We start from the raw sequence: 26,538 nt of genomic DNA, 5'->3' as shown, positions 1-26,538 counted from the left end.
TGCTCGTACGTTGTAAAACAAGGCAAACCATCTTACTGTGTTCTTTTTTATCCTAGGACAATGCTGATATTAAGATTGATTGTTACATTGAGGACAAACTGAAACATGAAAAGATCTGTAATGTCAGTGCTCCATTTATGAAGTCCAAAGCACAGGTGAGCTATTTGTCATTCAAACCAGTTTGAAATATATCAGTTACTTTTCTCCGTGATTCTCCGTGATGCTGGCACTATGGTATCTAAAAGTAAATCGTGTAACATTTACTCCATTCAGTAAGCGTAATGGCTATTCAGACACCAACATTCGAGAAAACCGCACTGTGCAAAAATTCACTTCAAACCCCTGACTTTGCAAATTACCACAGAGCAAGCCAAAACCACAGGCCAGACTTGAAGATGTAAATCATGTCCTCTGACATCAGTGACAGTGTCACTCCTTAATCACATCTGTTAATGACCAGGAAGAAAAAATGCTCTGATTAGCATTTTCAATGAAATTATGACTGGCCAATATTTAGCTCACATAGGGGACAGTGATGACAATAGTCTAACGTCTCATTATCGAGAGTAAACGTAAGCAGCATGTCTAGCATGTCTTTGCTCTACCTTGCCCGGACTGTGTTGCTAACTAAACCACCGGTGGTGGGCGGCACATTAGAACACTGTCATTATAAACCACATTGATGGGCAGCGTAACTACTGTAACATTTGTAATTATGAGTGTACCCCTTTAGAGTGGAGGGGCGGTGTAAGGTAAACTAGCAAGGAGAGTGTGTGGCCAAGCAGCAAGTCATTGTTAGAAAAAGTTCTGTGTGCTGCCGAAATGTTAAAAAAAAAAAAAAAAAAAAAAGATCAGAAAGATTTTTTCTTTTTGGGCACCCCATCACGCGATCAACCAAAACTGCTTCACAATCGATCAACACATTAAGCGCCCCTGCTGTAAGTAAAAACAAAAACTTGGAGACCAAAATACAGTTAACTGCGAATGGGCAAGGGCACACTGTATGTAGTTTAGCAATACATATAAACAGTTGATAACTTGGAAGCAACTTTCATTCATAAAAGAAAGAAGAGAAATATGAATAAAAGTTGTGTGAAACGATGGAATAAAAAAGATGTGTTGTACAGGTAAAAGTTAAAACTCATTGCTGATGTTTTTATTCCCATTTTTGTTTTGTGCAAAAGACATAATCAGTAAAAAAAAACAATGTTCAAGAAAAATGTACATATATATATATATATATATATATATATATATATATGGGGGGCATGGTGGCTCAGCTGGTAACACAGTTCTGAGGTCCCGGGTTCAATCCCAGACCCACCTGTGTGGAGTTTGCATATTCTCCCCGTACCTGCGTGGGTTTCCTCCCACGTTCCAAAAACATGCAACATTAATTGGACACTCTAAATTGCCCCTAGGTGTGGTTGTGAGTGCGTCTGTTTGTCTCAATCTGCCCTGCGATTGGCTGGCAACCAGATCAGGGTGTACCCGGCCTCCTGCCCGTTGACAGCTAGGATAGGCTCCAGCACTCCCCGCGACCCTCGTGAGGAGAAGCAGCAAAGAAAATTGATGGATATATATATATATATATATATATATATATATATATTATGTAATTTCTTGGGAAACAGGCCATACCATATCTATCGTGTTTCCATCATTTTGCACACGTGCATGTGAGTTACACTGACTTTCTGAAACAAATGTTCTGTCCATGATACCTATATTTCTCATACCATCTTTTCATGGTATAATGTTCATGTACATCTCACTCCATGGATCAATTTTTCAAACCTTTCTCTCATTTTCAATCCTGCAGGTCACAGTGAACAATCTCTACCCTGTGTCATCTGTTTCTGATTTGCACATTCAATTCTTGTTTTTTCCGAGTCTTTCTGAAGGCTTGTAATGTCTCTAATATATTTATGAGGCACTGCTCTCTAATGCACTTTCCATGGAGGTGTTGGGTTTCACTTTCAAGAAGGCGTTGTTTGAATTAGCTTAGATAAGAGTGACACTGATGGTACTCCAAATGGGTCAATTAAAAGATATTAAACTAAAAGCAGATTACACATAAGCCATCTCCTTCATTGATGTCTGGACATGGTTTCCGTAGTCTTGACAAAGACTCTAGGAATGAAGCACAGACAGTGATTGAAAGAGTTTGCACAATGTCCTCACCGCACTATTATCACAAACAGCAGTCATCCCCTGGGTAACAAAAATCTCACATTTCTCTGTAAACGCTCCCCAACAAACTAAATCAAGAGGACTCCCATCACTGTTAAGATCTCCCAGTGATTCAGAGCCACTTATTTGCTCTGAACAGCATCCAGAGCCACAATACCCGTGCTTCTCTCGTCTGGAGAGCCTCCCAGAATGCAACACAAGGTCAAACAAAGCATTTTACAAAACCTTTGCTCTTGGTGTCAAACACTCCAAATAATTGATTTTCCCAAGTAAAAATGGCTGGCCTGTTGGGAGTTGAACTAGGTCTCCTGACTTGGTAAGTGCTACAAATGTTAGTGCTGCTTTGTCAATGTTCTAAGTAAGCCTACATCAATGTATTCATGCTCCAGATGTGATTACTGGTTGGTCAATTACACAAATCATGAAGATAAATTAACAGTTTCAATACAACAGATGAATGTAAGACCTCTAAAATTTGGGGCACATCTGATTATAGCAACAAGAAAAAAGCTCTATTGTTCTCACCTTGGTGCATGAATAAAAAGTTCCACTTACTGTTGTCCTCTAAGTAGTATCATCTAGCCTTCCTCCTTGTGGACCCAACTTCATGCAAGTGTTATGAAAGGGGTCACAAAAAAGAAAAGATGAGCCTTTTTTTTTTCCATAGTACCGTGGGTCATTTTCTACAGCATAGATGTGGTTGGAGGAAAAGAGTTCTTCATTTGTTTATGCACTATGTCTGTGGTCTGTCAGGGATGAGTCATGCTATGTGGAGGAGGGAAGCTACAGTAAATATTGTTTTACATTCCTTCTTGCTCGAATGGAACTTGTCAGCGTTTCATTATGGCATGAAGGACCATGAACGAGGCTTAGCTTTGCTCCCTGCTACCATTCAACCCGCTTTCTTCTTCTCTCCTCTGCTACACTGTCTCCTCAACTTTGCATGGACACTTTAGAGCTCATTTAGATTTTTATTTAGGACTCCTCTGGGTTTCCCTTTCTTCACAGCAGTGGTAATATCTGATTCCTGTTTTCTTCTATGTTGCCTTTCCCACATTTTACCGAAAGTTTGGATTTCATTGGTAATGCTAAATGGCAATGGTTATACAAAAAACTGCTGTCAACTCACAGTTTCCACCAAGCAGCAACATTTTCAGTTTGGTTTGTCAAAAGTAAAAGACCCATCGAAAACCTGATAGATGACATTTTCAATTTTTGAAGAACACCATAGCCATTCAGATGGGAAGAGCTTAACTCATTGCAATCTGCTAATTGATGGGAGGATTGTGACTCATGCAGGATTTCTTCCATCCATCCATCCATCCATCATCCATCCATCCATCCATCCATCCATCCATCCATCCATCTATCCATCCATCCATCCCTCAATTTTCTGCGCTGCTGATTCTCACGAGGGTCACGGGAGTGCTGGGGTCAATCCCAGCTGTTTTTGGGCAAGGGGCAAGGTACACCCTGAACTTTCTGCCAGGCATTCGCAGGCCACATGGAGACAGACAACAGTCATACTCACAATCACACCTAGTGGCAATTTAAAATCTCCAATTAATGTTTGTTTTTGGGATGTGGGAGGAAACAGGAGTCCCATCCATCCATCCATCCATCCAACTTCTGCTGATTCTCTGGGTTGGGTTGCGGGGGCAATAGCATTAGCAGGGATGCCCAGACTTCCCTTTCTCCAGCCACTTCATTCAGCTTTTCCAGAGGGATCCTGAGGCGTTCCCAGGCCAGCCATGAGACATATAGTATTTCCAGCTTCTCCTGGGACATCCAAGGGGTCTCTTTCTGATGGGACGTGCCCGGATCAGCTCACCATGGAGGCATCCAGGGGGCATCCTCAGTCAACTTGTCTGGCTCCTATCAATGCGAAGGAGCAGCAGCTCGTCACTGAACCCCACCTGGTTTAGCGAGCATTTCACTCTATCTCTCACGGAGGACCCGGACAACCTAGGCTGGAAACTTATTTCGGCCGCTTGTGTCCGGGATCGTGTTCTTTCGGTCACGACCCACATCTCGTGACCATAGAGGAGGGTAGGAACGTAGATCGGCGAGTAAATTGAGAGCTTCGCCTTTCGAATTAGCTCCATCTTTAGCACAACAGACCAATACAAAGTCTGCCTCATTGCAGATGTTGCACAATCCGCTTGTTGATCTCCCACTCTATTCTTACCTCACTCATGAACAAAACCCCAAAATACTTGAACTCCTCCTTTTAGGTAGGATCTCATCGACGGAGAGGGAATGCCACCCTTTTCTGACTGAGGACTATGGTCTCAGATTTTGAGGTGGTGAGTCTCAACCCGACGGCATGGTGGAGCAGCTGGAAAGCGTTGGATTCACAGTTCTGAGGTCCCGGGGTAAATCCCAGACCCGCCAGTGTGGAGTTTGCATGTTCACCCTGTGCCTGCATGGATTTTCTCCGAGCACTCCGGTTTCCTCCCACATCCCCAAAAAAATGTGCAACATTAATTGGACACTCTAAATTGCCCCTAGGTGTGATTGTGAGTGTAGCTGTTTGTCTCGATGTCCCCTGCGATTGGCTGGCAACCAGTTCAGGGTGTACATGGCTTTCTGCCTGTTGACAGCTGGGATAGGCTCCGGCACTCCCCGCGACCCTCGTGAGGATAAGCAGCTACAAAAATGGATGGATGGATGGATGGATGGATGGATGGATGGATGGATGGATGGAGTCTCAACCCAGCCGCTTCACACTCGGCTCCAGTGAGTGTTGGAGATCACGGCTTGATGAAGCTAGCAGAACCACATCATCTGCAAAGAGCAGAAATGCAATGCTGGGGCCACCAAACCAGACCCCTCTACGACTCAGCTGTGTCTAGAAATTCTGTCCATAAAAGTTATGAACAAAGGCCAGCCTTGGCGGAGTCCAACTTACACCAGAAATGAGCCCAATCTACTGCCAGCAATGTGGACCAAACTCTGACACTGGTCGTACAGGGACCGAACAGTCCGTATCTGGAGGTATTGTACTCCGGAAGAACCCACCACAGGACACCCCGAGGTACGTGGTCGGGGACCTTCTCCGAGTCCACAAAACACATGTAGACTGGTTGGGTGAACTCCCAAGCACCCTCGAGGATCTTGCCGAGGGTGTGGAGCTGGTCCACTGTTCATCGGCCAGGACGAAAACCACATTGCTCCTCCTGAATCTAAGATTGGACACTCTTCTACAGGGCCCCGAATAGACCTTACCAGGTAGGCTGAGGACTGTGATCCCCTGTAGTTGGAACACACACCCCAGTCCCCTTTCTTAAAAAGGGGGACGACCAGACCAGTCTGCCTATCCAGGTACTGTCACCGATATTCACCTGATGGTGCAGAGGCGTGTCAACCAGGACAGTCCCAGAACATCCAGAGCCTTTATGAACGGGAGAATCTCATCCACTCCCAGGGAGGGCATTGCCACTCAGGAGCTTTTTGACCACCTCGGTGATGTCAACACCACAGATGGAACAGCCAGAGAACACAGACTTCCTCAAGGTGTGTCGGTGAGTTGTGGGGGTCTTCAAAGTAAGTGAATGTACAGGCGCCAAGCTGGGGGGCAATATGTATACCCACACCTGGTCAGGGCCTCTCACCGGGGGCAACTCCAGAGTGGAACACTCCCTCTCTCAAGGGGACTGGTACCAGAGCCCAAGTGGTGCATAGAGCCGAGTCTCCACCTCACGCACCAGCTCGGGCTCCTTCCCTGCCAGAGTGGTGACATTCTGTGTCCCTATAACCAGTTTTCTGTACCAGGGGACCGGATTGCCAAGGTCTGTCCCTTCAGCTACCGCCCACCTCACATTGCACCTGACCCCCACCCACACAATAACTAATGATATAAAAATAATGCAATAATAAAGGGGATCAATTATATTTGGAATTTGCCAATTTGCGGTCTGACCCAGTGCATATCCCCACGGGAATAGCAGGGGTCCACTTTGTACTGGAAATATCTTTGTATCATATAAATAACTGGTTTGAAGATGTCAAACAGACAAAAAAAAAAAAAAAGAATCGGGGATATTTCTGGAATTTCATCAATAATAATACAAAAGAATCATCATGATTACAATAATGTACAAAATGTAATGGTTTCTTCATGGGGCCAAATTATTGGCAGCGTTAATAACAAAGATTTTTGCCCATTAACGTTGAAAATTTTAGAGGATGTCCAAGGAGATACGTTATGTTCATCAGTATCCGTAGCTGTGTTCACCCTTGAACAAGAGAGAACCATGTGGTGGAAGCTGAAAAAGGAAGAATGTTGTGCAGCCTTCCGGAAAGAGGTGAGACAGGCTCTCGATGGACAACCGAAGCTCCCGGAAGACTGGACGACGACAGCCAAGGTGATCAGAGAGACAGGCAGGAGAGTACTTGGTGTGTCATCTGGTAGGAAAGGGGAGAAGGAGACTTGGTGGTGGAACCCCAAAATACAGGGAATCATACAAGGAAAGAGATTAGCGAAGAAGAAGTGGGATACTGAGAGGACTGAGGAGAGGCGAAAGGAGTACATCGAGATGCGACGTAGGGCAAAGGTAGAGGTGGCAAAGGCTAAACAAGAGGCATATGAAGACATGTACACCAGGTTGGACACGAAAGAAGGAGAAAAGGATCTCTACAGGTTGGCCAGACAGAGGGATAGAGATGGGAAGGATGTGCAGCAGGTCAGGGTGATTAAGGATAGAGATGGAAATGTGTTGACTGGTGCTGGTAGTGTACTAAATAGATGGAAAGAATACTTTGAGAAGTTGATGAATGAAGAAAATGAGAGAGAAGGAAGAGTTGAAGAGGCAAGAGTGAAGGACCAGGAAGTGGAAATGATTACTAAGGGGGAAGTCAGAAAGGCACTACAAAGGATGAAAACTGGAAAGGCAGTTGGTCCTGATGACATACCAGTAGAGGTATGGAAGCAATTTGGAGAGATGGCTGTGGAGTTTTTGACCAACTTATTCAACAGAATACTAGCGGGCGAAAAGATGCCTGAAGAATGGAGGAAATGTGTTCTAGTTCCCATTTTTAAGAACAAAGGGGATGTTCAGAGCTGTGGGAACTATAGAGGAATAAAGTTGATGAGCCACACAATGAAGTTATGGGAAAGAGTAGTGGAGGCTAGACTCAGGACAGAAGTAAGTATCTGCGAGCAACAGTATGGTTTCATGCCTAGAAAGAGTACCACAGATGCACTATTTGCCTTGAGGATGCTCGTGGAAAAGTACAGAGAAGGTCAGAAGGAGCTACATTGCGTCTTTGTGGATCTAGAGAAAGCCTATGACAGAGTACCAAGAGAGGAACTGTGGTACTGCATGCGTAAGTCTGGTGTGGCAGAGAAGTATGTTAAAATAGTACAGGACATGTATGATGGCAGCAGAACAATGGTGAGGTGTGCCTTAGGTGTGACAGAGGAATTTAAGGTGGAGGTGGGACTGCATCAGGGATCAGCTCTGAGCCCCTTCCTGTTTGCAGTGGTAACGGATAGGCTGACAGATGAGGTTAGACTGGAATCCCCTTGGACCATGATGTTCGCAGATGATATTGTCATATGCAGTGAAAGCAGGGAGCATGCAGAGGAACAATTGGAAAGATGGAGACATGCACTGGAAAGGAGAGGAATGAAGATTAGCCGAAGTAAAACAGAATATATGTGCGTGAATGAGAAAAGTAGAGGGGGAAGAGTGAGGCTACAGGGAGAAGAGATAGCGAGGGTGGATGACTTCAAATACTTGGGGTCAACAATACAGAGCAATGGAGAGTGTGGTCAGGAAGTGAAGAAACGGGTCCAAGCAGGTTGGAACAGCTGGCGAAAGGTGTCTGGTGTGTTATGTGACAGAAGAGTGTCTGCTAGGATGAAGGGCAAAGTTTACAAAACAGTGGTGAGGCCGGCCATGATTTACGGATTAGAGACAGTGGCACTGAAGAAACAACAAGAAGCAGAACTGGAGGTGGCAGAAATGAAGATGTTGAGGTTCTCGCTCGGAGTGACCAGGTTGGATAGGATTAGAAATGAGCTCATTAGAGGGACAGCCAAAGCTGGATGTTTTGGAGACAAGATTCGAGAGAGCAGACTTCGATGGTTTGGACATGTTCAGAGGCGAGAGAGTGAGTATATTGGTAGAAGGATGCTGAGGATGGAGCTCCCAGGCAAAAGAGCGAGAGGAAGACCAAAGAGAAGGTTTATGGATGTAGTGAGGGAAGACATGAGGGCAGTTGGGGTTAGAGAGGAAGATGCAGGAGATAGGCTAAGATGGCAAAAGATGACACGCTGTGGCGACCCCTAACGGGACAAGCCGAAAGGAAAAGAAGAAGAAGAAGAAGAAGAAGTTCACCCTTGAACAAGCCTGACGTTTTATATTGTTTTGTGTTGGTTTTGGTGTTTTTTAAAGTAGTACAAGAGAGATTAATAATTATTTTTGGGTGTTTGCTGTTTACATAGGTATTATTTCGCTTGGAGTTTGAGTTCAGCCGGAGTGTCTTCCTAGATCATCTCAGAGTCATCGTGGAGGCAAGCAGGTTTGGACATTCTCTTTATCAACTGTTCCTGTCTCTAAAGAATTTTCATTCCAGTCCGCAGAGGTCTCCCTTAGATTGGTCCATATTTTTTAACCTTTAAAAGTTCATGCTTTTGTCTCACTAATAGTTTAAATAAATTAAAAAATGATAATTGGGGCAACATTGTATCAATTTTAACCAATATTTAAAGTTGTTTAAGAACTTTGAAGTGTTACACATGTCGTCTTTGCATATTATTCAGGATTTTTTAAGCATTACATTGAGCCATTGTGGCGGCATAAGCATTGGCCTCACAGTTATGAGGTCTGGGGTTTAATCCTTGCTGTGTGGAGTTCGGATGTTCTCAAGGCACTCCGGTTTCCTCCCAGATCCCAAAAACATAAATTCATTGGAAACTCTAAATTGCCCCCATGTGTGATTGTGAGTGCCACTGTTGTCTGTCTCCATGTGTCCTGCGATTGGCTGGCAACCAGTTCAGGGTGTACTCTGCCTCCTGCCTGTTGACAGCTGGGCTAGGCTCCGGAACTCCGTTGACCCTCGTACCTCGTAAGGATGAGCAGCTCAGAAAATGGATGGATGGATGGATGGATGGATCAATCGATAGATGGATGGATGGATGATACATTGTGTGCTGGCATGCATAGAACGATGGCAGCAGTGGACTTGTTTGGCCGTATAGTCAATGTGTATTGATTATTTATTATGATGCTTTACTTTAATCATCAAATGAATCAAGCTATTGTTGGAGCTGAAGGAGTTGCCAGTTCACCAAAAGGCTCAAAACACGTAAACATTGCCATTAAATCCATCCAGCATATATCTCTGGCATAGTTTGTGACTAAACACCGTAAATGTGTGCCTGTGCTAAAACGGAGACTTTCTCATGCCTGACCCTGATAGTATGTGGGATTCCTATAAGATTGCATGTTCAATATCATGGATTCTGCTCATAGCAGTGTCAGTCTCATTAGGGAGTATAACTTGGTGACTAACAATTTCCTGCAAGTTTTCCTGGATTATCAGAGAAGATTCCCTCCGGCAACACTCATGGTGTGACAATAGTTACAAAGCTGTATTTTATGACTTTTGGCTGTCCATCTAATGAGCTAATTTCTAATCATATCCAACCTGCTCACTCCGAGCGAGAACCTCAACATCTTCATTTCTGCCACCTCCAGCTCTGCTCCCTGTTGTCTCTTCAGTGCTACCGTCTCTAATCCGTACATCATGGCTGGCCTAGCCACTGTTTTATAAATTTTGACCACCATCATAGCAGAGACTCTTCTGTCACATAACATATCTGGAACCTTCCGCCAAATGTTCCAACCTGCTTGGACCTGTTTCTTCACTTCCTTACCACACTTACTATTGCTTTTAATTGTTGCCTCCTCCCTGCTTTCACTGAAGATCACAATTTTCATTTGCAATCATTTGCAAACATCACTCCTCCAAGGGGACCATCTGTCAGCCCATCGATCACCTATCACAAAACAGAAAGGGGATCAGAGCTAAAACCCTGATGCAGTCTCACTTCCACCTTAAATTCCTCTGTCCCACCTACAGCACACTCCACCAGTGTTATCATACATGTCCTGTACTATTTTGGCATATTTCTCTGCCACGCCAGACTTACGCATGCAGTACCACAGTTCTTTCTCTAGATCCACAATGACACAATGTAAAACCTTATGACCTTCCATTACTTTTCCATTAGTATCCTCAAGGCAAATAATGCATTGTGGTAATCCTTCTAGGCATGACACCATAATGTTGCTCACAAATATTTACTTCTGTCCTGAGAGTAGCCTAAACTAATCTTTCCCATAACTTCATTGTGTGGCACATCAACTTTATTCCTCTTCATTCTCTCTGATTTACTATCCATCCATCCATCCATCCATCCATCCATCCATTTTCTTAGCCACTTATCCTCACGAGGGTCACGGGGGTGCTGTCAACAGCCAGGAGGCAGGGTACACCCTGAACTGGTTGCCAGTCAATCGCAGGGCACATCGAGACAAACTGTCGCAGTCACAATCACACCTAGGGGCAATACAGAGTGTCCAATTTATCCATCAATCCATCTTCTTGGTCGCTTATCCTCACAAGGGTCATGGGGCGTGCTGAAGGGTATCCCAGCTGTCAATGGCAGGAGGCGGGGTACACCCCTAACTGGTTGCCAGCAGCCAATTGCAGGGCACATAGAGACAAATAGTTGCACTCACAATTACGCCTAGGGGCAATTTTAGTGTCCAATTAATATTGCATGTTTTTTTGGGATGTGGGAGGAAACTGGAGTGCCCAGAGAAAACCCACGCAGCCACGGGAGAACTTGCAAACTCCACACAGGCGGGTCCAGGACTAAACACGGGACCTCAGAATTGTGGGGCCAACGCTTTCCAGCTGAACCAACGTGCCGCCCTCTCTCATTTTCATTTTTCAATTTCTTCAAGTATTTTTACCATCTATTTTTAGCACACTACTACTGGCACCAGCCAACACATTTCCATCTCTGTCCCTACAAAACATCTCAATGTATTCCTTTCACCTCTCCTCAGTCCTCTCAGTGTCCCACTTCTTTGTCGCTAACCTTATTCCTTGTATGACTTTCTGTATTTTCTGTACTTTGGGGTCACACTCTTTCCTACCAAAATATACACCAAGTACTCTCTTGCCAGTCGCTCTGATCACCTTGGGTGGAGTAGTCCAGTCTTTTGAGATCTCCTGTCCACCGATAGCCTGACTCACCTCTTTCCGAAAAGCAGCAAAACACTCTTCCTTTCTTGGTTTCCACCACACTGTTCTCTACTAGACCTTTGTCTTCTTAATCTTCCTCCCCATCACCAGAGTCGTCCTACACACTCCCATCTTATGCTGTCTAGTTGCACTCTCCCCTACCACTACCTTACAGTCAGTGACCTCCTTCAGATTACATCTTTTGAACTAAATTTAATCCACCTGAGTGCTGCTACATGCGCTCTTGTTCCTGCCTCTTCTGGAAAAAAAGTGTATAAATACGTTCATTTCCATCTTTTTTGCAAAGTCCACCACCATCTGTCCCTCCAAGTTCCTTTTGTGGATGTTGTCCTTACCCATTAATTTCCTCATTACCCACGTTTCATTCATCAACATGTCCATTACACTCTGCACCAGTCACAAGTCTCTCTGTGTCTGGGTTGCTCAGGACTACTTCTTCTAGTCCCTTCCAGAGTTTCTCATTCATCTCTGGGTCACATGCTACCTGTGGGGCACAGCCACTAATCACATAATACATAACACCCTCAATTTCAAATTTCAGCCTCATCACTTGATCTGATACTCTTTTCACCCCAAGCCATTCTGAGCCAGCTCTTCCTTTAAAATAACCCCAACTACATTTCTCTTCTATTTACGCCATAGTGAAATAATGTAAACCATACCCATAAACCTTTAGGCTGACTGCCTTTCCATCTGCTCTCTTGGATTCACACTATATCAACCTTTCTCCTTATCACTGTCAAGCAAATCTTGATTTTTTTCCTGTCATAGTCCAGACATTCAACGTCCCTACACTCAGTTGAAAGCTCTGTATTTTCTTGTTCTCTTTCTGTCAAAGAATCTGCTTTCATTCTCATCTCCATCTTCGCTACTTTATAACACTATAGCTTTATTTTGAACAATCAGACAAAAGCTCATAAAATGACAAGAGTTTCTTGTATATTGGTTTCCTTTTATGATGGATGATATGATGATGACTATACAAGTGACAAAAGTACTGAAGAACATTCTCTACAAGCATGACAACTTTGTTTTGTTCTGTGTTATAATACACTGACTGGTTTTCCATATTATATTTGCCACATTACCACTTATTTGGTTGTGACGGAGTGGGTGAAAATCAGTAATTCTATAAATTCCAACTTTATTCAAATTTGAAAGGCCTTGAGCAAGATGTAGATATTGCAGAAACAGTTTGGAATTTTGCACTGTGTTTTAATTGAGATCTTAATTTGCATTTTCCAGATTTTTACCCAATATTATTTATTTATTTCCGGATTTTAACATATATAAAGAGCACCTTCATGTTTGCATCTTGGTAAATTCTAATTTTAATGTCTTTTTTTTAAACAACTTTTCTCCCAACAGCAATGGTGAAGAAATGAGCACAACCGACAACTTCAATGATATATACTACTCACTAAAATACGAGGCAGATCTTCTCTTCACAAGGTTTCCCATGATTGTATTTTTCACATAGTCCCTGCAACTGAATTGTATGATTGAAAACCTGCCAGCAACTAAACTACGTAAGTCTTAAACTTGATATTTCTGCCGTTTGTTATTCATGTGAAAAGGGATTCAAATCCAACTCGATATGAGATCAAATCAGAGCTATCTCTGGAGGAGCCTGGCATTATTGGTCTTCCTTTTAACTTCACTTTTCAGGTGAGCTTATTGTGCAGTCAGTTTACCATGCCTGACAACCTTGTGTGCTAACACCCAATTGACTCGCTGTCATCTCTCAGATCCAGAACCTTGGCTACTTTCCTGTGAAAGATCTACAGCTGAACATTGAGGTCCCAGAAATGACAAAAAATGGCAACCAGCTATTGCAAATTTCTAATTTGCATATTGACCAGGTGAATGCAGACAACATACAAATGGTGATTTAATGTGAAATATACGACTTCTGGATTTTTAAATCAGGCTTGTCAATCAAAAGCTCATTTGATGGTGAACACTCCCTGGCTAGGTTGAGGTTGCATTTGTTTCAAAAACAAGAACAGCAGCGAAGTGTTTTCAGATATATTATGGTAACAGTTCTTCTGCCTCCCATATCAACTAGAGAGATGGTACACACTGTGTACCACCTCAGCATGTTGCACAGAGCAGAGCCTCACCTGAGGACCTCACCCGCTTCTCTCGTTTGGTATGGTGCACTTCCAAAAAACTCTTTCACCAAAAATGATGATATGACTTGATACATTTTCCTTAACTCGGGATGTCTGATGTCACAGAATCGAACCAACACCCTGATCCTGCCAATACAATGCACAATCAACGTGGCCTCCTACAGGGAAATCTTGGTTAGAATCACAGGAATTCTACGAGTGCACACTTTACATGCAGTGAGTATCCCACTCAAATCACCTTTTAAAACGTGTAATGTATAGTTGAAAGCACAAGTTTCCATACACTATATAAATAGAAATTAGACCAAACCTTTCCTGTTTTAAGTCAATTAGGATTGCCCTAATGAATTCTTTGTTAAATGCCAGAATAATGAGAGAATGATAAATTTTTTAGACATTTCACATCGTACTTTCTACAAAGTCAGTTTACCTACAATCTTTTTTATTAGTATTTGGAACAATTGCCTTTAAGCTGAATGACTTCAGTCAACTATTTAAGATATCCTTCCACAAGCTTCTTACAATACCTGGCAGGAGTTTTGCCCATTCATCCTGCCAGAACTTGTATAACTGAGCCAAGTTTGGACACCAATTTTCTCTCACACATCCCTTTTAGGGTCTGCCAATAAATTTGTTAATTTCATTGTGGAAAATGACACTCTCACCATCTTAAGCCAGCATCTTAACAAGATCTTTTTCTTTTTGTTCTCACTGGTACACAGAACCCGTCTCCTTCTTGAGCAGTGTAATGACTAGACATCCCCTTAGTGCTTTTACTGGCATGTAATTGTTGGAACAGATGAACATGGCACCTTCAGGTATCTAGAAATTGGATCCAAGGATGAATTTGACTTGTGCAAATCCACAATTCTTGTTCTTTCTTGGCTGATATATTTTGGTTTCCCATGGTCTTTCACAAAGAAGCAGTGTGTTTACTACAGTAGTGTTGTTTCGCTCATAAACATTGTGTTCAAAAAGCACAAATCTTTTTCATGAACATATTGAACTGAATAATTATATGAAATGATTACTTCTTTGAGCGTAGCTTTAAATCAGCAAGGAGAGGGAAAAAAAGCTGCTAGTGTTCTGGACTGTACTTCAGTGAATTTGCATACCCTTTGTGGAGCTGGTCACCCTGGGTGGGATGATAGTTGTGGGTCATTTTTGCCCTCTGACCGCACCTCCTCACGCCACCAGTTTCTCCAATTTTAATGGACTGCACCCCAGTACAAAACATCATAGTACAGGAATAATGGTTTCTAGTCGGAGACGAGGTAAACAAAGTAATAGGGTGGGTGTTGGGTTTTCACATGTCTCTTGGTTGGACTCCTGGGTCCACCCCCCATTTGGCCACATCTTCCTCTCCTCTATCTTGGCGCTCTTGGCCATCCTTGCTCACGACTAGAGTTGGGGATCGTTTAGCTCTGGGGGTTTCTGAATCCTTGTTTCAGTTCCGACTCCAGGAGATTATCAATCCCGGCTGTTTTGGAGGGCTGGATTGATTTTCCTTTCAGTCCTTTCGGATCGAACCTGGATCCTCAGAACTGTGAGGCCAACGCTTTACTGTCTGATGCACCATGCCGCCGCTGTTCTACCACTCATGAGGCATTTATTTTGTCAAGGATAAAGCATAAATGCCTAAATGAGTAATGTTGTTTTTCTGTGTTGTCCCACCATATGCGTTTAACTATCTTTCTTTCTTTCTTTCTTACTTTCATTTGGTGGACTTTCCGAAGGTGAAGCTGTGTTGTCTTACATTCAAAACCTAAGATTGTCTTTATTTCATGCTTGGTTTGTGCATGACCCTCCCTTTTTTATGCAATTATTTCTATTGGTAAAACTGGCACTTATTGTGAAATGAGTTGAATTTAATTTACTGCCACCAAGTTCTTGTGTCTCAAGTTTGCGCTTGAAGGTCAAAGCAAAAATTCGGCAGAATGACAGCTTGTATCTTCAGAAATTCACAAGTTGGGTCACTCATATCTAAAGGCAACACTGTAGTAAGATTATGATGTCTTGAAACAGAACCCAGTGAATTCCATCATTTCTTTGGAAGGATCTCATTACGGTGAACATTGGAGTAAATCAGACAGATCTGCAGATGCAAACACAAGTAATGGGGATGGCAGTTCTTCTGGAATCTACTGAATCACTACAATCACTTTACTGAAATAAATATTCATTCACTAAGGTGTGTTTTTCTTTTTTACAGACTCATTCAAGTGTTTTCTTATTAAATCCATAAGCCAGACCTGAATTTCCCATTCACCAAAGTACAATGTGTTGTTGTCACATAAAAAATGGGAAAGTTGGGGGGGGATTAAAAAAAAACCTAAGCTAGGCTAGTAGCGACTGTATTTATTCCATTTCTCTCTCAGTAAGCTATCGAACGCTCGGCTTTGGTTGTGGCTTGTGCACATCGGCAAGCTCAGCAAGAGCAAATATCCTCTCTATCCACCCTGGCTCCCAGCGGCCGGAGAGACTTTTGTGCATTCCACCGCCGTGAACAGTGTCAGTGACACCACGTTTCCTGCTAACCTACCTTCTTGTTATTGTCATCTGATTAGAGTAAAGTGTCTTTGAGTGTCTTGAGAAGCACTATATAAGTTTGATGTGTTATTAAAATGATTATTAATAAACAAGGCGGCATGGTGGATATGCTGGAAAGCGTTGGCCTCACAGTTCTGAGGTCCGGATTCAGTCCCAGACCCGCCTGTGTGGAGTTTGCATGTTCTCCACGTGGGTTTTCTCTGGGCACTCTGGTTTCCTCCCACATTCCAAGAACATGCAACATTAATTGGATACTCTAAATTGTCCCAAGGTGTGATTGTGAGTGGGAATTTTGTCTGTCTTCGTGTGCCCTGTGATTGGATGGCAACCAACCAGTTTAGGGTGTACCCTGCCTCCTGCCCGTTGACAGCTGGGATAGGCTCCAGGACTCCCCGCGACCCTCGTGAAGATAAGCGGCTAAGAAAATGGATGGATTGATTATTAAACATTATTATTCCCATTAGAGACACAGGCTAAGATATGTATGTGCAGAGTAGAGACATTTACTTTAAATATGTGTGCTTGTTTTCGTGTGTTCTATTGACTTAACGTTAGCCATTGGCTCGGAGAAATGAATGCTAGTGAAAGCTATGAGGACGAACGGTTAAAATCACTCATGAGCATGTTCACGCATAATACATAGTTCCTTCCCCGAACGAATCAGTCATTGTATTAGTTTGCAGAAAACCTATGCATGAGTCATTCATGGAGAACACTTGTTACACATGAGTAAGTCAATATTACTGTGATAATACTAAACAATACTAATTGCAGTAGACAGAGGATAATAAATACTGTATGTGCCATATATGTGCCATTTTAAATTTCTTATTAATCTATTTAGACGGCACGGTGGATCAGCTTGTAAAGCGTCGGCCTCACAGTTCTGAGGTCGTGGGTTCAATCCCAGACCCGCCTGTGATGAGTTTGCATGTTCTCCCCGTGCCTGTGTGGTTTTTCTCCAGGCACTCCACTTTCCTCCCACATCCCAAAAACGTGCAACGTTAATTGGACACTCTAAATTGCCCCTAGGTGTAATTGTGAGTGTGGCTCTTTGTCTCTATGTGCCCTGTGATTGGCTGGCAACCAGTTCAGGGTGTACCCCGCCTCCTGCCCGTTGACAGCTGGGATAGGCTCCAGCACTCCCTGTGACCCTTGTGAGGATAAGCGGCAAAGGAAATGGATGGATGGATGGATGGTAGAACAGCAAGTCTATTCTTCTTCATTTGTCTGCATAACGGTTCTATGGTTCTCCCCGGTGGTCGAAGCGCGCACACAAGAAGGTGCAGCACATTGGTGGATGAAACGTTCGACAACAGTTGTTTACGTTCTATTCAGTCATTTTATCATGGTGTTTTTATGGAGTGCCATATTATAGAGCTTTTTCTTTTCTTTAAAAAAAAAAATCACTTTTTATTTCTGGGAGGGACAAGGGAGGCTGGAATAGATCAATGGCATTTCAATTCATTTCAATTCATAAAAATGATTTGAGAAGAATATTTTGATGGAAGAGCATGAACATGGAATGGATTAAAATTTTATTTCAAGCTACTATTCTATATTTAAACTTGTGATTTTTAAGAACGTACTGAGAAATTGCCTTTAAAAAAAATATTATTTGTCTGGCATTTAGACACTCGTGTCACGTCCCATCGGAACGGCAGTAGGACCCAAATGCAGGACTCGGATGATGCAAGGTAGTTCAGGGAGAAACGTTTATTATATGCCGAGGTCGGGGATCGAGCAGGCAGTCGGGTGCAGCAACGGTAGTTGGGACGTCGGGCGAAGAGGCCAGGTGAGCGGGCAGGCAGGAGTCGGTACACAGGAGAACGATCAAAGCATGCAGAAGTATCAAAGGAGTCAGGCTTACGGGGTTGGTCGGAGAACAGGCGAAGGTCGGTACACACGGGTTGTCGATCAGGGATACGTTAGTACTCGAACGGGACATAAAGCTCAACGAACTGGCACCGGCCAGTCGTCATCGGGGTCATATAAATACACAGCATAATCAGCCCGCATGAGGCGCAGGTGTGCGCCTCCCAATCAGCGCAACCGCGCGGACACCCGCACAGCCTGGGCTGGAGCGGCAGGATCATGACAAATCGAGCATCATCCATCAGTTTTCTGTATGACTGAAATCATGTTGGCCAAACAGTAGCATTTTAGTTTGAACATCTAGTTGAACTGTACATGTTCTATTAAACTGTCTTTCTGATCAGTTCTAGTATATCAAGTTGTTTTATAAGAAGAAAAAAAATAACACCATGTTTATGTTGTTTTTTCTGTCTAGTTGAAGTTTAAAATCCTGGAACTGGTCACCAGTGCATCAGTGGAGCTGCCCCCCACCAGTCACATGTTTCTACATGAAGAGAGACCAATCCGGCAAGTGAGTCAACAAAAATGTGTTGTTTTGTGAAGCGCTATACACACTCTTCAAGCCACAATTACCTTTTGTTTTATCCATAGCTATCATTTCGCCATAGTAAAACACTTATCTTGTGAAACAGACAGTTATACAGGTATGGATACATACATACTGTATATACTGTTCATGGATCTAATTTAATGTGCATCTCCCATCTGAGATGATGATGAGTTGTGCATCCTAGGTCTCACATAGTCGCAAGCATAAAATTATACATACATGCTGGCTGGCTACGATATGGTGGTCTTGGTGGGCATTTCTGTCTTGCTCGACAGCAGCTACGACGTATTTGTACGTGTGAAATAAGACCGTGGTGCAAGAGGTTTGATTAAACAAGTGTACCAAATCCACTGATGGCACGGCCACATGTTGTAAGCAGGGATGGTGTTAGATTGAATGGTGCCCTGTGCGACATTCCTCGATGGGACGGATTCCCCGTCTCCATCCTCATCATCATTTCTCATGGCATTGTGAGCTGCCACAAACACAGTCCTCCCCTTCTGCCATAAATTTGAATAAAATAATATGGAAATTTCCTCACAGGATTATAAAATATGTATCTGTCAAGAATTTTATGGATATATAGAAAGCAAGGCATGTAATACAGTATTATGCAATGTCTACATGAATGTTTATTGCTACACGAATGTGTGTAAAGGCTGTTCACCATCTGTGAACTGGATGAGACTGAGACAAAAATAAAACAATTCTCATTTCATTGACAAGCAGACATAGGTTCATCCTCTGAGGTTAGAGGGTCACAAAAAAAAAAAAAAATACCACCAGGCAACAACCTCTAGTTGGCTTTTTCTTTCCTCCATTAGTTACATTCTTGGGCAGTTAACTACTGTCCCAGTTGCTTGGATCGTAAAACCCCATTTTTGCATTAATTACATTTTGATAGATTTGCATTACTTGTTCTCACTCTTTATTAGATGGTATCTATGTTTACTGACTGTATTTGCCCAGCTCATGTTCATTAAATGTTTGATTCATGTTTTGTAAATGTTGTTAACCATGAATGGGTCCTGAAAATTTAGCGATCATGATGAAGTGATCAAACTGAAGTATTGTGTATTGCAAAATGTCTAAAGCAAAGTAGAAGCACCCTGGTGAAGGTTGGTGCTGGAGCTCATTTGCTGTGTGGCGCTCAGGGACCTAAAGGACCAGCAGCACATCGTGTCAAAGTCTGGTCACACGTTTTAAAGTCTCTGCTGCCATCTATTGGTTAATTCACACACACACACACACACACACATACATACACATACATACACACGCACGCACACACAAACACACACAAACACGCACACACAAACACACACGCACGCACACACTCACACGCACGCACAAACTCACACGCACGCACACACAAACACGCACACACAAACACACACGCACGCACACACAAACACACACCCACACACAAAAACGCTTCATCTGTTTGAACCCATCTGCGTCCACTGCGAAGAATTACTCTGGAATAGGAATATTGAGCAAGATTGATTTAATTCATTCATACAAGTAATTATAAATCTGTAGTGATAGTGTAGCTGTATTTGCTGACGTGACTTGAATGAGTGGTTAACAAACCGATCAAGTTAAAAGATGTTTTTTCACCCCCACTCCACCCACCGCCCATCCCCCCAACCCCTCCAAACCCTAAAAAAAAATGATAGATAATACTGGAAGTCCGCAAGGAGGGAGATTACCGAATCCCAACCTGGATAATCCTCGGAAGCACACTGGGAGGACTCTTATTGTTAGCCCTGCTCTGTTTGGCTCTCTGGAAGGTAAGTGCTGTGCAGTCATCAGAGAGAAGAAATTACATTAACCATAATCCATGATTATGCTTCTAAAATATAAATATAAATCTTTTTTCTTAAATCTGAAGAATTGAAGGAAAAGGATAGGATAGTGAGTTTAGTCATGAAGTTGCTTTAATGTGGAGTTTGCATTTTGCAAAAAGATCCAATATTTTTAATCCTATCTTCTGCCTCTCATTTTATATAATGTGCAAGAAACCACCGCGACGGGGGAAAATCAAACATAGACAGAAGGCATGACGTACAAGGTGTTCGTGATTCGTCGCACATTCAAAGGCACACACCTGTAACCTTGCTAAAACCAATCCATCCATCCATCCATTTTCTTAGCCGCTTTTCCTCACGAGAGTCGCAGGAGCGCTGGAGCCTATCCCAACAGTCAACAGGCAGGAGGCGAGGCACACCCTAAACTGGTTGCAAGCCAATCGCAGGGCACATAGAGACAAACAGCCGCACTCACCATCATACCGAGGAGCAATTTAGAGTGTCCAATTAATGTTAGATGTTTTTGGGATGTGGGAGGAAACTGGAGTGCCCGGAGAAAACCCACACAGGCGTGGGGAGAACATGCAAACTCCACACAGGGAGAGCTGGGCTTGAACCCGAGTCCTCAAAACTGTGAACTGCTCCACCGTGCCGTCTGAGAGAAAACAATCAAACTATATTATATTTCATAATTGTTATGAAAACCACAATTCAAGAGACTTGGATTTCCATATAAGGCTGTATGGTGGGTGACTGGTCAATTCATCTGCCCCAGTTGAAAGTTCCCTAGTTTGAATCATGGCTCAGGTTCTAGTTGATCTGTTCTGCGCTTCTGTAAACTGACGATGTTAACCAGAAGAAAGACTGGAAGTGACAAAAAATGCTAATGCAAAATGCCCATCAGCCCCGGGAGAGGGACTGTGGTCCCCTGTCTGAGACCAGATCAGAGGAGATGCCATGGATCCTGATGATGTGCTCTTTGAAAAATTTGCCATTTCCAGAGAAAAGGGAAACTTTGGGAGGGCAACAAACTGAACAATTTTAGAAAACCGCTAAATAACAGTGAGGATTATAGAGTTTCCATGACATGAGGACAAAGTGAAGTGAGGAGAAATGATGACATCATCGATCACCAGAGGCTTCGGTAGCTCAGACATTGACATAGTTGGTGCTTTGCATTAGAACTCCACTGTCCACTCTCAGTCACATTCTGGTAACCAGTCGTCTCACCCAATGGCCAAACCAATTAGCTCCTCCATTCCAACTGTCCCATCCCTAGATTTTGGTTCATATTGAAATCGTGGGTACAGTCCACATCAAAGAATGCTGCACAAAGCTATTTTGTTTAACCCATATATCACATTTTAAAAAATGCAGCAGGAGCTGGACAAATTTCCTAGTGTTCGCTCCAAGAAGTCACGTACAGTCATATTTCCTTTCATAGGGTGCTGGAAAACCCTTCTCATTCAGTGAGGATGAAATGTGGCAATGCAAAGACGGCCAGATTGGCATTACTTACTGCCAAGGCACAACCTCCTGCTTTTTCAGTGAGTAAACTCATGACTCCCACGACCCTCGTGAGCATAAGCAATTTAGAAAATGTATAGATAAATAGAAAGACTTAGGTTGTCAACAAGCCACATAAGAAGGATCATGTAGAGCAGAGAAATCACAAACAAAATGTAAATTACATAAGATTAGAAACAGAAAATAATAGAGGTCCTTTTGCCAACAATGAGAACTTCATTCAAAGACCTAACACACTTGAGGACACTAGATGGACAACACAAGTAAGCAAAGAAATATAGTCCGGTCTTACTCTTCTGTGACAGTAGCACCTTAATATCCATCTGATAGTAAGAAAGAGCAGGTGTGTCACGAGAAAGGAAAGAGGGGGAGCAAACAAAACAGCCTCGTAGGTTGGCTGAGAATTAGGAATATGACAATAATGTTAGTGATAGAAGATCCTAAGAAGGGTCACGGGGAGTGCTGGAGCCTATCCCAGGTGTCAACAGGCAGGAGGCAGGGTACACCCTGAACTGGTTGCCAGCCAATCGCAGGGCACATCGAGACAAACAGCTTCACTCACAAACACACCTAGGGGCAGTTTAGAGTGGCCAATAATGTTGTATGCTTTTGGAATGTGGGAGGAAACCAGAGTGCCCGGAGAAAACCCACGCAGGCACTAGGAGAACATCCAAAATCCACACAGGCGGGTCCGGGAATGAACCCGGGACCTCAGAACTGTGAAGCCAACAATGCCACCTAGAGTTATATGACTTTGTCAAAATACTTTGATGCCCCAGAAAATGAAGGGACACATCTAATTGATGGAATTTCTAAATTCTATATTCTGATGAAACATCCAACATTTAATTTGTAAGGCTACACTTGAATCACATGTTTATTGTTTTCTTTCAGCGCATACATTGTGGAGATGCGTCAAGGCACGTCAAGGTCGTAAATACTCTGCGATTCCAAATACTTCTGTTCAGTATTTTCCTGTGTACTGTAATTCCCGGCCTACAGAGCGCACCTGATTACAAGCCTCACCGAGTACCTTTGTAAAGGAAATACCATTTGGTACATACATACACCGGAGCTGTGTAAAAGCCCACATTGACACCCACATTGAAACATGATATATTTACAAAGAAAGTTGGTACACAGAAAGTGTTTAACGCTAGCGGCGCGCCAGCGCTAATGTTAACAGGGCCGGGTAAAATAAAACTTACCGGTAAATATCCTGAGACATGCCAGTAACAGAGCAGCAACACACTAGCACAGCGCTAACACTAGCGCAGCGCTAACAGGGCCGGTAAAAGTCACTTCCTCGGCACATATATTCCACCGGTCACATTCTTACCTTTTCTGCTCGAGTGTCCCCTTGCGGCCATTAGGAAAAAAATGCACAAATTAGCCGCGTCACCGCTTAAACCTCAGAGTTGAAAGCGTGGGAAAAAAGTTGTGGCTTGTATGCCGGAAATTACGGTATGTCTAAAACAGGGCACAGCAACCTTTTTGAGGCTGAAGACTACTTCATAAGCACCGATCGTATGAAGGGCTACGTGACCTGCTTGCGGCAAATTTAAGACTCAGTTAATTGCACGTACATAAAATATTTTTATTTTAATTTATTGCAGTAAGTGACATTACGGGTATTTTAAAATTTTAATTCACATAAGCAAATCAGATTCAGAATTTAAAGTACAAATAATAGTAAGAATTTGTAGCCTATGGTATTTTTAGAACATACGTCGCAGGCACCTTATATGGTCCTCGCGGGGTACCTTTCGCCCACGGGCACCACGTTGGTGACCCCTTTGTCTAAAAAGTGTTCTCCCCCCCAAACAGTTGGGTTTCTTCCAGAGGCAGAAACGGAGAGATGCAGACGAACGTGAAATGAATGGAAAAGTGGCCGAGGAACGGTAACGCAGGCTTGGTGCCCCCAGCAGACATCTATCCCAAAGGGGAGCCGACACTCAGGGACCACCCCTCCTTCCTCTTCCTCCAACAACCACAGTGGCGCTGCCTAGACACCTCCGTGTGATCACTGAGGCAAGGCACCTTCAGTGCACTGGATGTGTCCCACGCCACGGGTCAGCACTGCCACACTCACTTCAGTTTGACTGCACTGTTCCGACATGAGGGCCTTCGTCCGCGTATCCCACTGTCCTCAGTGTCAACTCTTCCCAGGTCTTGGGGCTCTTTTGTTCTTTGGCGCTTTCTCATCATTTCTTAAGGAACAATAGAGAAAGTGTTGATTGCTTTTTTTTTTTTTTTTGGAGGGGGAGGGGGGATTTCTCGCAATTCTCTTTTAATCTTCTCTTCTATTTGTAATATTTATTTAACTCATAGTAAATATATAATACATGAAAAACCTCAAGGGTAACATGTCACCCAGAAAGCTGCCACAAATGTTAAGATATATTGTTGTATGTTGAATCTGATATTTAAAAGCAGCAGTTGACATTCATCGTGATGTACGCCTGTATAAAATTGTACCAAAGTCACAAAAAGTTGAACGCAAATGAATTATGTTAGCGTGACCAGACTTCTATTTTCTCTGAGGTTCCTGTTTTTATTCTGTTCATCTTTGAAAACATGCAGGATGGTCTTTTGATATTTGATGCACTTTTACATTGTACAAATTTAACTTGAATTTGTAAATAGATGTCTACTTTTTATAACCTTTCAAATATGAAATGTTATTATTCAACACATTATGTGTAAAAAACAAAACAAAACATGATTGTTTCACATGATAGCGCACCTTTTACCATCCCTTGCATCAGGACAAAACACTGCACCAAACGTTTTTTCTTGTGGATGTGAAAATGTATAAAATGATGACATAGATTAGAGAGTGTGCTACAATCCTTCTGGTCTCGCCTATGAATGTCACACCATCCAATTGGATGGTGTGTAAAGGGTTGTAATACGTCAAAGAATAAAACGTATTTCATGTACATTTGGCTCTGAAATATCTTATGGGATAGAAAAAGGGGGAGTCAGCCCAGTTCCGCTGTTGGTTCAGTCTAGAATTTATTTAAAAATAAAAAAACGAAAAACACTCCACACACCCTGCAGTTATGTGTTACAAGTTTGATAATTGTGAATGTGTGACTTGTGATTGGATGAGAAAGCCAAGTGAGCAAGTGTGAGCCAACGGCAAGGTCGCCTGTTTTCTGGAGGAGTGCCTGAGGTCGGAAACGTGTTGGAAACATTATAAAAAGGTGAGCTGACAGCTAAGTTTGATGTTATTTTGGCAAAGTTACGGACATGCTTGACCCATCCTGTTTGCAACCTATTCCAAATTTGTGCTTTGGTTCCAGTGCCCTGCCCTGCCGTGAACACCAACAAAACCGAGTGCAGTGTGAAAAGGCCACCATGAAGTGTGTTTATCATCGCATCTGAGCAGACGTTGAAAGGATATCAAGATGTTATTCATGTCAACCCAGAGGTAGCTCAGTGGTTAAATCACTGGTTTGGAAACCGAGGGGTTGTGGGTTCGTATCCCACTGGGGGCCTCCACTCCCTGAGAAGGGTTGCATCAGGAAGTGTATCCGGCGTAAAAATTGTGCCAAACATATATATGCGTTCATCTGAGATGATACGCTGTGGTGACCCTGAAAGGGACAAGCTGAAAGAAACACACAATTCATGTCAACCCAAGGGCAACATGAGGAGGCTGTGGACGTGTTCTAAAAAGAACTTGCCAGTGCCATTGTGATTTCCAAGTATTGCTGTAGAAGTGATCATCTTCTTTACCGGTTATCCTCATTTGTGTTGTGGGTATAGTGTGATTTTGGACAGAGGGCACGACACACCCGAGACTGGTCACCAGCCAATTGCAGGGCACATGCTATATAAACAAACAACCGTTGATCGTCACACCTCAGGATGGTTATTCTTCCACTGAACTATCATGCATGGTTCTGGAATGTGGGAGGAACTTGGAGGAGTGCAAAAAAAAAACACAATCACTGGGAGAACATACAAACTAAATATGAGAGGTTGCAATGGACTCCCACTCACATCCCACTCTTGGTAAGTCATTGCAGGTAATTGTTACAAAAACGTATTAACAAGGGCTGTGTGTTTACATAAATTCATTTTTAATAATAGCATATTTAAAGGGGATTGGCTGGCAACCACTTCAGGATGTACCCTACCTCCTGTCATTGACAGCTGGGATTGGCTCCATTGTGAGGATAAACGCCTAGGAAAATGGATGGATGGTTATTTAAAGGGTGGCGGCACAGTGGATCATCTGGAAAAGTGTTGACCTCAAAGTTCTGAGGTCCCGGGTTCAATCCCAGACCCGCCTATGTGGAGTTTGCATGTTCTCCCCACACCTGCGTGGGTTTTCTCCGGGCACTCCGGTTTCCTTCCACATCCCAATAACACACAACATTAATTGTACACTCTAAATTGCCCCAAGGTGTGATTGTGAGTGCGATAAGTGTTTGTCTCGATGTGCCCTGCGACTGGCTGGCAACCAGTTCAGGGTGTATCCTGGCTCCTGCCCGTTGACAGCTGGGATAGGCTCCAGCACTCCTGTGACCCTTGTGAGGATAGGCGGCTAAGAAAATAGATGGATGAATGGATGGATGGATACTTTAGTTGTAGGCGGCAG

At 43.2% G+C, this 26,538-nt stretch overlaps 1 protein-coding gene across 4 annotated transcripts in view; it reads left to right on the top strand.

Moving 5' to 3' along the window:
- The window catches only part of itga11a (integrin, alpha 11a), a 64,372-nt gene extending 39,449 nt beyond the window's left edge, over positions 1–24,923 (top strand). For 2 of the 4 annotated variants that reach the window (XM_061815342.1, XM_061815346.1), the window contains exons 21-31: positions 57–155; positions 8,645–8,721; positions 12,847–12,930; positions 13,056–13,146; positions 13,227–13,340; positions 13,547–13,630; positions 13,719–13,829; positions 18,454–18,549; positions 20,268–20,381; positions 21,844–21,946; positions 23,754–24,923. In XM_061815342.1, coding sequence (XP_061671326.1) covers positions 57–155; positions 8,645–8,721; positions 12,847–12,930; positions 13,056–13,146; positions 13,227–13,340; positions 13,547–13,630; positions 13,719–13,829; positions 18,454–18,549; positions 20,268–20,381; positions 21,844–21,946; positions 23,754–23,800 — 1,020 coding nt within the window. In that variant the 3' untranslated portion in view covers positions 23,801–24,923. Of the gene's footprint in view, positions 1–56; positions 156–8,644; positions 8,722–12,846; positions 12,931–13,055; positions 13,147–13,226; positions 13,341–13,546; positions 13,631–13,718; positions 13,830–18,453; positions 18,550–20,267; positions 20,382–21,843; positions 21,947–22,820 lie in introns of all 4 variants that reach the window. The other 2 variants (XM_061815345.1, XM_061815343.1) reach the window with 2 other exon arrangements.
- The last annotated feature ends 1,615 nt before the right edge of the window (positions 24,924–26,538 follow it).

Source organism: Syngnathoides biaculeatus, chromosome 3, assembly GCF_019802595.1.
Source record: "Syngnathoides biaculeatus isolate LvHL_M chromosome 3, ASM1980259v1, whole genome shotgun sequence".
NCBI classification, from domain to species: Eukaryota; Metazoa; Chordata; class Actinopteri; order Syngnathiformes; family Syngnathidae; genus Syngnathoides; species Syngnathoides biaculeatus.
This window is presented reverse-complemented; position numbering and strand designations above follow the sequence as displayed.